Source organism: Heterocephalus glaber, unplaced genomic scaffold, assembly GCF_053883595.1.
Source record: "Heterocephalus glaber isolate CG9 unplaced genomic scaffold, H.glaber_assembly_v1.0 deba00001688, whole genome shotgun sequence".
In the NCBI taxonomy this organism is placed as follows: domain Eukaryota; kingdom Metazoa; phylum Chordata; class Mammalia; order Rodentia; family Bathyergidae; genus Heterocephalus; species Heterocephalus glaber.
In genome coordinates, this window is record NW_028258413.1 from 5,454,541 (window position 1) to 5,470,452 (window position 15,912).

Genomic DNA, 15,912 nt, shown 5'->3' on the forward strand with positions numbered 1-15,912 from the left:
AGGGAGAGAAGCCCCTCCCATCAGCCCCTCCTCACAGCACACTGGGCTGTGGATCCCATTACCTGCTCACCTACCTCCCCAAGTCCCTGCCTGTCAGCACTCGAGGCAGGGAGACATCTAGATAGAAACTGTAACGCTGACGCTTGTTTTTCATTATAGTTCCACCATCTGTGTGTGCATCTGACATGGATGGAGAGTAAATTAATACAGCCACTATGGAAATCAGTATGAAGACCCCTTAAAAAGCTAAGGTTGGGACCAGGGATTTAGCTCAGTGGTTCTGTCACCTGCCTCGCAAACACAAGGTCCCAAGTTAGATCCCCAGTACCAAAAAAAAAAAAAAAAAAGCTAAGGTCGAACTAGCACATGACCCAGAGATGACACTCCTTGGGGTATATAGGCAGGAATCAAAGCCAGCACACAATAAAGATGCCTGCACACCCGTGTTTATCACGGCTCTGTTCACAATAGCCACTGCGGATGAGTGGGTAAGCAAAACGTGGAGTACATACACAAGGGAGCACTATTCGGCCATAAAGAAGGATAAAATCATGTCATCTGCAGAAAAGTGGATGGAACTGAAGGTCATCACGTGAAGCAGGGTCAGTCAGACTCAGACTGTGTTGCATGTTTTCTCTGTGGAATCTTGAGGTGTCACAAGATCTCGTGGAAGTGGAAGGGAGACTATTACACCAGACGAAAGGACTTCTGGAGGGCGAGGGAGGAATGTAGACGGGACATGGTCAAAGTACATCGTATGCCTATTTGAAAATGTCACAACCATGTCCATTATTCTGTAAGATTAATACACTAACAGAGTCATCACTTAGCTCTAGTTGTGAACTTTACCTAAGTGATTTCACCCTATCTGTGTTATTCTGAACCTTCTCCACTGAGCAGTGTGGTTACAAACCCCTAGCACTGCTCGTGACCGCCACGGATTCCCCTCCTGCAGTGGGGCAGTCCACAACATGAACTCCGCCCAGGCGAACCGGCGGACACCACAGTGCATTCAGGGCTCCGAGCCCCTTCACAGGCCGAGCCTCCTCCTGTGCGTGCACGTTGCTTTGTCCCCCTCTCTCCTCAAACGCTGCTCCCAGAACTAAATTCTGTCACCTGCTGGTGCGCCAGTGGGCGTGGGCGCCAGGCCGGAGCAGAAACTGTTCTGAAGCAACGGGGTGGCCCAAAGGTGAGGCCACTCCCACAGAGCAGCAGCAGCGGGCCGCAGCCTGCACCTCCTCGCAGGAAACCCTAGGTTCTCCTACCTCTCCCACTTGCACAGGGCTCTGTGAAGACTCCAGCAGGCCCTGAAGACTGCCCAGCTTCATCGCCACCCAGTGAATGTCCGAGCTCACCCCACTACTGCCGCCAGAGGTGCAGGGAGGGCATGGCCAGCTGCAAGTAAAGCTGAGGAGACCCAGAAAAGCACTCAGGAGCTCGAGGACAGCATGTACTGGGGAGCTGGACAGGTCAAGAGGCGAGGCATTCCAGGTGGCCTCAAACAGGGACGTCACTGCCGTGAACTGAGCCTGCGCTGACCGCTGGGTGTGGCCTTCGGCGCTTCCCACGCTTTGTCACATGACACCATGACACCCCGGGCAGCAGGGCCCCGACTGCTCTTTCCTTCCCTTCCTCGTACACTTTACCCTGGCCACTTCTGCTCTGTTCAGGAGTCACCTTCAGACCTCTACGCTCAGGCGGACTGGAACTCCTGCGGGTTTCCACTGACCCCACCGCTTCCGTCTTAGAACTGAACATGCCACGCTCTCATCGCCTTTTCTGCCTGATTCTTTGCAGGATTACAGCTCCCAAAGCAATGAAGACCATTGTCTGTTGTGACAAATTCAGCTTCACTTTAGCACATGCTCGGGGATGGAGGCAGAGGACATAGATATGTGTTGAATAAATGAATGACAGGGCCCTCCTATGGGGAAGTTAAGGCAGGCGTGGAGCCCTGGCCAGCTGACCTACCAGCACCAGCCTTGGCTCAGCATCTGTGTTAATTTGTGGATAAAATGTATCAAGGAGCAACTGCTCGGGTTCCCTGGTGCTAGTGCCACATTAGAAATGTGAATAACACTGCATGGGCCCGGATCCCGGAGACACAGGCCGGCTCCTCAGCACTCGCGTGACCCAGGCGGGTTCCCTGGCTTCCCCGGGCCTCTGCCGCTCACTTCGCCATCAGCTGTGACTGTGATGATGTACGTACATCCGGGCTTGCGTGAGGACGGGATGAAGTAGTACGCAGCCAGCCCCGACACAATGCCTGGCACACACGGGCCCATTAAATGTGGGCAGATTCCAGAGGGTGCGTCTCTTGCCAGGAGTGGAAAGTCTTGATTCCACTCGCTGAACAGCAGCAAGTGCTGTCAGAAAATGAGACCGAAGCTCAGGGCCTCCACACTTGGCTCAGGGCTCCCTCCCCAAGGGCTGGGGGCTCCACCTCGACACCTTCACTTCAGCTTTTGCTCCGAGTCTAACTTTCCCTGCTCACTCCAGACTGCACGCCAGGATTCGACGTGATTCCTGCAGGGCCACTCAACATCCCTCACCCTGACACGCCCGATCCGACCGCTGCTGAGCCAGCTGCAAATCCCGCTGAGCCAACCTTCCCTGTGGCCAGTTTCCTTCCTCCAACCATGACCAGCAGGTGCCAGGAAGGGTCGGGCTCTTATTCCTGCTTCCAGTACCCACCTCTGCTGCCCTTGGCAAGACTCCATGCTTCCTGGGCCCCCTGGGGGGTTCCGTCCCTCAACAGACCCCACCCGTGGTGCATGCTCAGGCTTGTCCAGCTGGGACCTCTTGACTTTCAAAATAGTTTCATCCAAAACAGCGATCTGGGAGGGATCCCTCACACCTCGACCAGTCAGCAAGGTTAACATCTCAGCACAAGCAAACCCCACTTCTCCAGGGCGTGGTCATTTCCATCCTTCCTTACTTTGTTTTGATTTTAGTATCTATTTCAACAGCAAAATCTCAAACCAGAAAAATTTGAAGATCCAGAAAAATAAAACAGGAAAGCACAAAAACATTCACAAATCCATACTACTAATGATCCTTTCGTATAGACATCTACTGTGTTATTTTTTTACTAGAGAAACATTTTCTTTTCATACTCTGTATTCAGTATGGTAACTGCTTTTCTTACCACACAATGTAGCACAGATATCTTTTAATGTTAATAGACATCATTTCTCAAAATAGGTCTAAATGGCTCCAGATGGAGGCACCCTGGTGTGTGTCACAGGCCCCAGGCAAGCGACAAGTTTCCGTCCCACGGGACAGCACCTTAGCCCGGCCAGGCAGGGGCTCCCAGGTCTGCTCTCGGCCCTCACCAGGTAGTGAGCACTTGCACTTCCGCTGTGCGACGCTGCAGTGGACCATCTCCTGGACGCCTGCCGTGCTCACCTGAAAATGGAAATGGAGCCCACTCCTCTGGGCCCCAGAACTGTTAGCTATGAAGAAACCCAACAAGCCCTAAACACTGTAGAAATGGACTTGGTGAGATGACCTGGAAGATTCCTCCTCGCTCAGTTTCCCCCGCTTGCCAGTCTGGGGCCAGGCCGCCTCCATTTAGGGCCCAGCTCTGTCCCCAGACAGCTCTCGGCTGTCACCTCCTCCTCCAGCCTCCCATGCGCCGACTCAGATGCCCACCGACTAATTTTTAACCTTACAGAACAAGCCGAACGTCTCCGTCAGAGGCCGGCTGGATTGATCTGGAACAGAAAGGGTTATTTATTTACCAGCTCCCCACCGTGTGGGCTTGTGTTACCTCTGGCAAAGCTGTGTCTGCCAGGCAGGAAGCGTGCACCCTCCGTGCCGCCGAGGCTGAGGTCAGGGCCATGATAGTCCCTTCCCGCTGGGTTATTTTCAGTAGCAGCAGAGAGCTGGGAAATTACGATGGCGGCTGGGAACCATCAGTCACTTGAGTCCCCCGGTCCCCATCTTTCGTCTTTCTTCTCTAACTGCAGGCACTGTCGATCCTTTACCTTCCCTAAACCTTCTGACCTGTCCATCCTCTCTGCGTCCATACCACATGCCTAGGCACTTCCAGGTGACCTCCCTCATCTCCCTACGGATGAGCCCTCAGAGCTGCGGCCAGGTCTGCTGCTGCTTCCAGAGCTTTAGCCCAAGCAAAGAGGGGTCCGCACTCAGCCAGCTCTCTGGAAAGACCGGCCTCCCCTCTTGCTTCCATCTCAGTAATCCAACAGCCGACAAAGGCCCTCTGCTCTAGGCTCCAGGCAAGACTTCATGCACAGGGGTGGTCACAGCCACTTGCAAAGCCGGGGATGAGGGAGGGACCCCTGAATGTACAGGATGCTGACTGCGTATCCCACACGTCTGCGTAACGGCAGGACAGAGAGGACCATGCTGGTCACCATCCTCCGTTAGCGGTGTCTGCACTGCATGCTGACCCACTACACGGATAGGAGGCATCCTTTATACTTAGCCTGAACCTTTCTCGCTATATACGCTCCTCAGGTAGGAAACCCTTGGCACAGTTTCTGGGCACACAGTAGGCAGCTCGGTGAGCATTCACTGACTGAATCAACATAGGAAAAACAACTTTAGGAAAGCATTTACTCCAGAGAGCAAAGAAGTTGCTGAAGTTAGAATTGTTGTCTTCTTTATTCTGGAATCTTCCACTGACAGTGCTGCAGATAGGGATTATCCAGTCTTTTAAGGTACGAATGATTTTCACACTGAATCTTCATAGTATCAAAGATTTAATAACCACCAAGAGATTACTAAGAGCAACTCTCTTCTTTTACACAGGAAGCTCTGGCCAAGACACATGAAACGTCTTCCTCAAGGTGACAGAGATGTTTTAGCCATCAAAGTTCCAGCTCTTTGTAAAAACTATAAAACTCTCTGTGGTTCTCAATGACAGACACGGTAAAAACTGCATTGTTCAGCAAAGTTCTATGTCAAGATCTGCCAGAGAAATAGACTTTAAGCATTTAATTGCTTTAATTATATGGAAAGTCTGAATTAAAATGTTTCTCAGGGAATTCTTTTCCTAAGACAACACCCTATAAGGTAAAGAATCCACCAAATAAATAAAAATTCACCCAAAGCCACCTCTGAATGGCCCCAAAGTGCTTGAAGTGAGAAGCAAAATAACTCCTTTTTAGGGCAACACAACCCAGCTCACAAATACCTCTCTGACACAGTGGCCTCTACCTGCAGCAATGCCCGTTACAGCTGCAAATTCCCCCTGCCTCTTCCAAGCGGGTTACTGCCATGGGTCTGGCTGCAAATAACATTCTGTCCATCCAGGACAATTTGAAGAGCAACATCAACATAGGCTGGTTTCACAGCTACACCGAGTTATCAATACTTAAATATTTTCATTTTGCAAAGCACAATTGAGTCATCACAGCAAAGCAGGGTGTTGGCAGATGTGACAGGGATGCAGATAAACCAGACTTAAAGCCACTCAGAGGGGACAGGGCTCTGTGTCACAGGGACGGCAACCCAGCCTGACCTCGGACAGACTCTCTGGCTCGGGCCACTGAAGGCCAAGACGCAGTTCCGGCTGTCACTGGAGTTCAGCCACATGTCCCGCACTGGGTCCCTCTGATTCCCTCAGGCTCCCAGTGGCGGAGGCAGCTTCAGGTGCTCCCAGGGCAGTGGCAGGCAGTGGTCATCCCTGCAAGAGTGTCACCTCACCACAGTCCAGTGAAGGGAGTCACAGAGCCTGGGGAGTCCTGGCTGCCTGGGGTCCTAGGGGGCAGAGCTGGCCCTGGAGCTCGGACAGGGACACTTGTCAGAGAGAGGGAAAGGATGCCCCTGCTGTACCTCGGGCTGCTGTCCTCTAGACGAGGGGACGTGGAAAGTGGGGAAGCAACCAACTAATGTCCTTCCAACAAATCCCCGGAAGTAACCTTGGGTCGGACGGAAGTGAAGATGCCCTGACCAGGGGCAACATCAACACAGGGTCATGGGCAGGTGGCTGCCCAGGTAGCTAACTAGTGGCCCAGGTTAACCTCTGCAACCCCAAGTTTTCTCACCCATAAAATACCCATCTTGCTATTGTTTGCATCCTTGGGGAAACTCAGGGGCAAAGGCAAACCCACAGGTTCCCATGCGACAAGCATGCTGCCCTCTGTCCAGGGACTCGGGACACAGCCCTCCTGGATGAGAACCGGGACAGCCAGGAGCAGCCAGCACCGATGCCAGGGCATCTCCTGCCTCAAGAGTGGCACTGTCTCCCCAGCACGTGGAAGCAGAGAGTGTTGGCTTCGTGAGGAACAAGAGCTGCTGAGGAAGTTTTCACACAGTCACCCGGAGGCACCCCCCGGCTCTGGCCCCCCAGGAATGCAACTCCCACTTCAAAGCAGGCCCTAGCTGAGTTGCATTCTGGCTCCTGCCTTGCTGTGTGACTCTGGACACCAGGCAGTCTGCTTACCACAGAGGGGTGTGGGCACCGTACATGGGGACAGGCGGAGTGAGAGATGCCTGTTCTTGGCACTCAGGATTCATGCCTGACGGCTTTGTGGTTTGAAGCCTCCTTCCTTACTGTATTTTAGCACTAGGCCTCAGAAAAAGATACTATAGCTTGAACATGAAATGTATTTAAATTGCAAAGTGCTCGATGGATGCCGGTGTGGCGTTGGAAGGGTCAGCCTGCCAGCGGACTCAGTACCACAGTGGTACGCCACGTGGACAGAAATGCTTCCTGGACGGCCCTGTAGGAAGCCACCTGCAGGACTTCCAAGTGAGAGAAGCCAGGCGTCCACCTGTGCGTGTCCCTGCCGGCCTCCGCTTCCCGGCCGGCTTCAACATAGCCACCAGTGACCCCAGGAACAGCCAGGTGTGACCACATTGCTCAGTGCCCCTACTCACAAGCAGCGCTGTGGCCAGCCCGTTTCTACTCTTTGGGTTTCAGTTCCCTCGTCTCCAGAATGAGAAAAACACTATTTCTCCATGAAGCTGTTGAGAGGTTTAAATGAGACACTATGTAGGCCCAGCTTGGCCCATTGGGACCGCTCAGTACAGTTCTTTCTGTGTTTTTATTGCTGTGTTTTTCTCATTTTTCCCTGGTTCTCAGCAAGTTGTTGGGTCATTCACCTTGTCCCCTCATTGCCTTATCTGGATCTAAACAATGCGACAAATGTCTGACTCGTTGCTAAAACTGGGCCTGGTCCTAGAGGCTGATCAATAATTGCAGTTGGTGTAGACGCCAGGGGCCTTGCTGCTTGGGGGGTGGCCCCAGCCTGTGGCTCTAAGATTCCAAGTCCTCTCCACTCACAGTCAACAGCCCTGGCGTGAGCCACCAGCCAGCCAGATTCCTTGCCCCAGGGCTGTTTTCTGAGGAGCATCCTCTCCGAAGCCCCCACAGGCCCTCCGTCCACAGGAGACCCAGTGCTTACGGGCCAGTCTGTACCTAAAGGGGGCTGTCTGGCCGGACCTGACCCTCCTGCTCCCCAAAGACTGCACCAGCAGGGATTAAAACCCGAGCAGCCCTTTTACCCCCAAGCAAGTTGTGGGAATGAATTTGCACTGCATGGAGGTCTTCTTGCTCTGAAATATCAGGCATATCCCATACATAATGAATGTGCCCCATTATTCATAAAAATAGTGCCAGTCACTTGAAGATCTAGGTGTTTGGAATCAGAAATCAGGATGTATGAGTGGAACTCCATACATATAGATGTCTACTACAAATACAGTGACAAGAGCCCAATGCAGTGGTATGTACCTATGATCCCAGCTACTAGGGAGGCTGAGACAGGAGGACTGCATGTTCCGGGGCAGCTTGGGCAACATGCGGAGACCCTGTCTCATGGCAGGGGGGCACCCAGAAGGCCTCTGGCAACCTGAGTGGGATTCTCAGCACTTTCTGACCACTCTCCCCCAGCTGCCAATAGATCAACACCAGGCACTCTAAGTGGACAGTAAATACAGCAGTCATACAAATGATCATAAGAATAATGGCTTCCTGCTTATCGAATAGGTGCTACACAAAGCTTACACCCTTCAGACTGGCCTGCATGTAAGTCCTACAAAAGATCTGCATCTCCTAAGAGGAGGAGACTAAGTGTCAGAGAAGGTGAACAGTTTGCCAGAGGTCATGCAGGAGGGCAGAGGGGAGGGAGAGGAGAAGAGGGAGGGAAGAGGGAGGGGGAGAGGGAGGAGAAGAGGGAGGGAAGAGGGAGAGGGAGGGAAGAGGGAGAGGGAGGGAAGAGGGAGAGGGAGGGAAGAGGGAGAGGGAGGGAAGAGGGAGAGGGAGGGAAGGGGGATGTGGAGAGGGAGGGGGAGAGGGAGGGGAGAGGGATGGGAGGGGGAGGGGGAGGGGAGGGGAGGGGGAGGGGAGGGAGGGGAGGGGAGGGGAGGACCGGGCCCCTAGGACCAGGTGCCTGGGTCACAGTCAGCTCCAAGGCCCCAGAGGCCCCTGCACCCTTTCCCTTCTCCATCCCATGTATCCTAGAGACAACCACAGGGCCATGCAGAGTGCAGACCAGACCGTGGCTTCTGTGGTGTTGGCAGTGTGGCGGGGCGGGGCCGGGCCGGGCCGGGCCAGGGCCGACACCGTGGCTCAAGGAATTCCGGATCCTCCCGGGGCCCTGGCACCCAGGGCGCCCCTCTCGCAAACCTGTCCCGTAGCCAGGGCAGTCATGAAGTCATCTGCTCCCCGTCCGCGGGGCCGGTCACTGTCCCCATCACTGTCCCGGTCCCAGAAAGCAGGCCCCCTCCCGAGCCTGGGTGTGTCACAGTCCCCACTCGTGACCGCCCTGGCGGCAATCTAGGGACACACTTCTGCCGCGCCTCAGACACACCGGAGGCCACGGCAGTGCCACTGAGTGGGCTCTGCGTCCTCAGGGCCACCACCGTGACTCTCGGGGACACCCCCGTGGCGCTGCCCGGCCCTGAGGCTCCTCAGGCTGGCTTCCTGCCCAGTGTCCCTGCGGAGTTTGGCTGAACCTGGCCGAGTGGCCCGGCCGAGTGCCCTCACCTCCCAGGACATCCGGGCCTTGTCTGCCTTCCTGACCAGGCCCTGCCAGGCTCGGGCCTCCGCCCTCAGAGGAGCTAGGTTACAACACCGACCACACCACACCTCGCCACTCTGCACAGGACGACACCGAAGGACGCGTCAGAGGCCAGTCGAAGCCCATGCCGGCACCTGCACCCTCAGCGCTGCCTGCAAACCCACGACAGCTGCTCTTGGCTACTTAGAGCCACTCACAGGACTTCAGTCTTCTCTGCCCAGGGACAAAGTCGAGGAGACCACAGGGAACAGAGCGAGATGGAGAAGAGCTCCAGAGCCCCCGCAACAGGGAATCCAGGGCCACCTGTGGGACTTGCCACTGCCGCATCTGCCCCTCTCCACAGACTGAGGGCTCTGCAGAGGCCTGGTGTTCACAGCTGCTGAGCAGCATGCGCCGGGACCAGAACACCCATGTGGGGGATGCAGCGGCTGCTGTTCTGCAGAGACAACACTCACTCAACAGCACCCCTTGTACGCGTTTTGCTGAGACAGGAACCTTTGTTTATACCACCAATGCCATCTATTGAAGAGTTAAGAGCCTGGTGGAATATAAACTGTGATCGTATCTTTAGTATTCAATTAGCTCAGGATTTTCAATTGACCGAAAGAACTGGATTGACCCAGTTTTCAGTACGGCACTTTCCACTTCATTTGGAACTGCTGGGCGTTTAGAAGCGACATTGCCAGGTCAAAGGGACATCTGACACTTGGGACAAAATAGCCACAGTGACCTCATCTCAGGAGCTGCCAGCCTCTCCCTCAATGGGAGGATTTCCTTCATGCCCAGGGATATCACGGGTTCTCTATAGTAGGCGAGCAGGAAGGCGGGCACCTGGCCAGCCCACATATAATAGTGTGTCCTAGTCCCCGGGGGTCTGGAGAAGGCCACACAAAGTTTGGAGCAAAAATGAACTTGGACAGATGGCTAATCGTCTTGGATTAAGTCGGAGCCGCTTGACATAGACTTGCTAAGAATAACAGTGAACACTGACAGGAGTCGCCATTAATGCTATTTTAAAAAATACCTAGAGACTTAACATTTTTTCAAATATAACTTGGTATTCTTTTATACAAGTGTGACCCACTGAGGGAAACATGTGTGGCAGCTCAGTTCCTCAGTGAGCTCATAAACATCTGAGTTGAGACATATTTGCTTTTGTGAAGAGGGTAAAAGCTAACATATCAAAGCAAAAACAATTCTTTGCAAAGTTTTCCTCCCAGGATCATAATACTGCTTTGAATATTTGTTGTACACAGAGGGAGTTTCTCAGGATCTTGGAGGAATCGGAAACAATCCAAAGTTCTTGACTCCATCACATTTAAGTTTGCTTTAGGGCAGGGCTGAGAACACTGCCCATCCCAAATCAGACATGTGGCTACGCGCACACTTATGCCACGCTGTCCCTTAACATCCACCACAAGGGTCTTTGCTCTGCTGCCACTGAAGGTGCAAGTGACACTGAACAACTGCATGGGAAGGAACCGAGAGGCTCACGGTTAGGACAGTGTCAGGCAAACGCAGGGTCGGGTTCTGCAGCCACGCCACTTCCACGTGGCTCCCCCCACTCCTGATGCCAGCTTGGCTGTGGCCTTGGCAGACGTGGAACCAGCGATCCCAGCCACTTCATGCCTGGATCCTGACTCTGACACGGTGAGTCACAGTGTGTTGTCAGTTAGGGGCCACTATTGGGGGCGGCAGGGGACTAACCTGGCCCACGCCACGCAGAAGGGCGAGGCCCTGGAACCAGGCTCTCCACAAGGAACCCTGGGACGCAGATGGGCCTGTGAGGGTGAGGACACCTAAAGTCACAAGTGCCTAACTGGCCTCGGAACCTACTAGCCTCCTAGCTCGTGGGAAGCATGGGCACGTGCACGTGCAAGTCCCACCCTCCTGCCCGGGAGACAGGAGCCCTGCAAAACACTCACCCAGCGTTGAGGTGACCACATTGTTCTCATTCAACCAAAGGGAAACTTGCAAAAATCAACCACAGTGCAAGTGCCGAACCACTACCTGTCCCACATCCTTGTCATTCCTCAAAACAAGGGAGAGACCTTAAAACTGAGGCTTGCGGGCCATTATTTTCTTTTTCTTTGTTAGCAGCTATGTGACTTGAGGTGAAGAAATTAAATAGGGAAAGTGTCTGAAGCAGATCTCCTCCGCCCCATCTTGTTTTCTAGCCAGGGGTGCCCTGGAGCCATCGGATTCAGCCCGTGACAATAACACGGAGGCCCAGAGACAAAATCGCTCCCTCCCTGAGGGAGGGCAGATAGCCACGCTTTCATCCTAACCGGAGAGTAGAGATTCTGTGAAACCTGATTGCATTCAATTTCCAAACAGGAGGCAGGAGCTCTGACTTATAAAGAGGCTTCTATTCCTCATGAGGAAAATCACAGTGCCTGTAACTGAGGGAGAATGGGGTGAACCGCCCTGATGGCCCAGGGAAAGCAGCGCCAGCAGTTTGGGACGCGATGCTAACTCTGAAGGAGCCCGGTCCACACAGAGCATGACTCGGACATCAGAGGACCCATGGGACCTCTGACCCCGAGAGCAGTCCAGGGCTGAGGCCAAGCACGGAGTGGAGCTGCAGAACGACCCTGACAGTCCCCAAGAGCACGAAGAAAGCACAATAACAGGGCCCATGGAAGACTCCCAGCTCCCGCCCGAGCCCCGATAACTTTCCTTGTGGCACTCAGGGGACGCTGTCAAGGCTAAACACAAGACACGTTTCCCACCAGAGCAGGACAAGGTTTTTACCTCAGAGCCCCAAGACCTATGTCATTTTTATAATTTTCTCAGCACGTAATCCCAAACAACACGATTTTTGCTAATATCCACCAGCTTAAGTGTTTGTTGGAATAAAAATGCTATTTTCAAGAAAACCCAGTCCGAAAGTGGTATTCTAAACTAATTATCAGAGGGCCTGCCTCTCAGTCACTTAGAGACACAACTGCGAGCTGTCTTTTCAGGGCCGCCCTAGCCCGGCACTGGTCTGGCCACACGTTTACCCGGGTTTTCTTCCCCAGCTTCACCCACAGGTGCTCTGCATGGGCACGGAGCTGAGTTATCCACGAGGACATCTACACTTTGACCTCATCCTCAACATGAGGGAGCTTTAATTATCAAAACAGGATAAGACTGTGAACTTTTTCTAACCCAATTTCTTGTGTTGCTTTTTAAAACAAAATGCTTCTGATCATAAAAGGAAGCTTCCTACGGGGCTGCTCCTGCCTATTTGGTTTCTAAAGGACAGCCCATGGCTCGGGGCTGACTTTCCTGAGAACCTGACCTCCCGGACCACATCCTGGGCCGCAGAGAAGGTTTCCACGGCTCACTGGAGCACGCGAGGGGCAGAAAGAGGCCAGCAATTACACACGCGCTGGGAATCGCTTCTTGCAGCGTAATTAGGTGTCTGCAGTCCCAAGTGTGCTGGCTGCACGGGCAGACTCAGTCCCACAGAGACACCTGAATGCACCAGAGGACCAGGCAGCCACTACATCGAGGTGACTACAGGAAAGCTGCTCACTAGAAACCTGTCCTGCTGGTCTAGGCAGCACACGCATTAAAAAACCACCAGAGTCAGAGCGAGGTCCCCACCAAGGCACCCTCAGTCTATTTCCATGCTGAGCTGTGACGTCCTCTTCTCCCCCTCCTAGCTCCTCTTCTTGCTGAATTTCTCAGTATCCACACTGAGCATTCGTTACTCTTATGCATCTGCAAAAACACTCCCTGGGCCCCTTGGCCACAGTCCAGCCAGACCCCAGTCCTCTGTGGACGCCGGGAGGAGCCACTCTGGCTCTGCTGCAGGGCACGCGGTTCAAACACCACAACTGAGCTGGGAAGCCTCAGCCACGTGACCTTGGGGACTTGGTTCCCTCGGTGACCCCCAGAGCTCTCGGCTGTAAACTCAGGGACTCAAGTGCGAGAATCACTGCCATCAGTGAGTGCCAGGGGAGCCTTGGAAACCGGGCACCACCTGCAGCTTCCTGCGCTCGGCTGGCCTTGCCGTCCACTGGGCCAAGTCGGGGACGTGACCCACGGGGGTCAGCCTGGCGCACTCCTCGGGCACTTGGAGGCCTGACTGCTCACGCGGGACAGGAGCCTTTCCATCTGCGTTCAGTTTCCCTCCTCACCGCCCCAGTGCTCTTTTGGGTTGATTCTCCCCAGTCCACTATTTCAGCAAAACGGCTTTAAGAACCCGGCTCTGGCGCAGGAGGGATGTACAGTAGCAGGACAATTTCTTTCATTTTTATTTTTTTGAATTTTATTGGTGCATTTTAGGTGTACAACATAATGCCATTCATCACTGGGAATCTGCACCTTTACATAATCTCTCTTGGTTCTTATTTTCCCCCTCCCCTGCCCTCCCTTCACCCCTCCATCCCTCCCTGTTTACAAGCAGGACAGTTTCTAGTGTCCCCACACCCAGCACTGCGGTCACGCACAGAAGCACTCCAGACTCGGCCAGGCCAGGCCACAGCCGCACCACCAAAGACAGATTTGCTGAGATCCCTGGCATTTCTGCGGAGATCGGGCCAGCAATGAAGGCAGCAGCTGGGAGTGAATCATCCGCCCCGCTGAAAAGCGTTAGCACAAACAGGCGCGTGGCGCCGCAGAAGAGAGCGAGGTGGCACCAGGGTGCTGCCCCTGCGCCTCCGGGCCGCTCTGCCTCACAGAGCCAGCATCCGGAGCGCTTCTCACTTGGAAGGCGTCTCGTCTCACCTAGGGCTTGAACACGCGGCGAGGAGTGGGAGCATGGGTTCCAACTCCTGGGCCACAGATCCCTGGTGCAAGGTGTGAGACACGCTGCAGAGCTCTGCCACTCGGACTCGGACCCGGACCCTGGCCCTGCCCCAGCCCCAGCCCCAGCCCCAGCCTTCTGGGGACTCCAGCACTTTCTCCTGCCTCTCCTTGGCCGGCAGCTTGTGAAGAGAAGGCTGCTGGGAGTCTTGTTTCTGCTTTCACTCACCCAAGTGTCCGAAATCTACTTCCCCGTTTCCCGCTGCCTGTGAAGCTGCTCTCCCTTTGCGGCGGCTGGGAGAAGCCCTCCGTGCTTTGCTAATCGCCCTCCCAATCAGGCACCCAAGACCCAGCTGCGGGCCCTCACTCCTTTAGGTACTGGCGCTGCTGCGACAGTGCTGGCTGGGAGGAGCTCGGTAAACCGAGGCAGAGCCCTTCTGTGACCCAGAAAGCACGAACCCCAAACATTACAGCGGCCGCCCTGGCCCGAACCTGCGGGCCTTGACCCGAGAGCCGAGCAGGTCGAATCCACCCCCGAATCCACCTCCCGCCCTGCAGAGCCCGCGCGGCCAGCGTCGGGGGCCGGGGGTCTGGAAGCCCCTGGAGAGCAGGTCAGATGCGAGGCCGGAGCTGGCGCCCCTCTCCCACCACCGGCAGGCGCTGCCAGTCTGGAGGCCGCGCTCCGGGAAGTGTTAGCTCTCCACCGCCAGGACCGAATGCCTGGGACAGTCAATTTTTCTGTTTTGTTTGGGTTTGGACTTTGGAGGTAGTGGAGGTGGAACCCAGGGCCCACACACTGAGCTACACCCTCAGCTTTTAAAAACATTGTTTGAACTTTGAGACAGGGTTTCACTGAGTTGCCAGGGCTGGGCCCCAGCTTTCAGTGCTCCTGTCTCAGCCCCCCAGAATGCTGGCCTGACAAGTGTGCGGCACCACGCCTGGCTGAGGTAATCTAAAGAGGAAAGGTTATCCTAACTCACAGTTTCAGAGGCTTCAGTCCATGGTCAGCTGCCAACAACGCGCTTGGGCCAGCAGATTGCTGCGGGAGTTCTAGGCTGCTGGGAAGGGGGGTGGGACAGGAAAGACACGCCCTGTGGCCTCTCACCCCATAGGCCCCACCCTTTAAAGTTTCCACCTGCTCCAGGTAGGGCCCACCTGGGTTCCGAGCCTGTAACACGGGAGCCTCTGGGGACATCCCGGGTCCCAGCTGTACCACTGTGCCCATTGCTGGTCTGGATCATCAGGTTTTCCGACCTCGGTGCGGTTGGTGTTGCAGGCACATTCCGGGCCAGGCAGCCCTGGTCGGGCACAGGGGCCCAGAGCCTGCGGGGAGGGAACTCACTCTCCGGAAGCAAACGACCATCTCGCAAGCAAGGGATCAGCCTGTAGCTTTTCATGAATCACAGCCAGAAAAACCTGGCTGGGGCCGACCTGGGTGTGGCTGCTGGTTTGGCATCCTGGGCCATGACGCCTTCGTGGTGGTCCTAGCTCAGGAATTTAATGACTGTCGCCGGTGCATGGCTGTCCCTGGTCTCCTAACCTGCAGCTTGCTGGGTGGCGACCTCATTCCTAAGTGTCCCTGCTGGTGATGCCTTCATCCTCCAGTCTTTGCCATTTGTTACATAAAGCAATGATCTGCACCACGAGGGAAAGTGACTGTTCCATGCCCAAAGAAGAATTTGTTTTAAAGAAAAACAAATTAACTGGAGCTTAGTGAATTTTTGCAAATGGAGATCTTGCAACCCTGGACCTTCAGTCCACCCAACTTTGAATGCAAATAGCAATAAAGCCCCAAACCCTGAGCCGGCAGTCGTGGTGCACACCTGTCACCCAGCACTCTGAGGCTGAGGCAGGAGAATCCTGAGTTCAAGCCCAGCCTGGGCAATTTAGCAAAACCATCTCTGAATAAAAATTAAAAACGGGGTAGGGAATGTAGCTCAGTGCATAGGTCCGGGGTTCAATCCCTAGTATAATAAGGGGGTCACGTCTTCCACAGGTCATTTGCATTAAGTCCCTATCACCCCAGCTGTGGCCTCAGGATTGGCCAATAGGGCCTCACCTGGCAAGTGGCTAGAAATGCACAATCTCAGCCCCACTCCAGACCTGCGGACACAACAGCCCCTACCAAGAGTCCAGGTGAGTCCCAGGCACACAGAGGAGCGCCAAGCAAGGGGCCAGAAGT

At 54.6% G+C, this 15,912-nt stretch overlaps 1 protein-coding gene across 1 annotated transcript in view; it reads left to right on the forward strand.

Annotated features, from left to right (window-relative positions):
• The window catches only part of Tbck (TBC1 domain containing kinase), a 221,309-nt gene extending 216,228 nt beyond the window's left edge, over window positions 1-5,081 (forward strand). The window contains exon 26 of the mRNA XM_021245450.2: window positions 4,777-5,081. Within this exon, the coding sequence (XP_021101109.1) occupies window positions 4,777-4,818 (42 nt within the window). The 3' untranslated portion in view covers window positions 4,819-5,081. The remainder of the gene's footprint in view (window positions 1-4,776) is intronic.
• The last annotated feature ends 10,831 nt before the right edge of the window (window positions 5,082-15,912 follow it).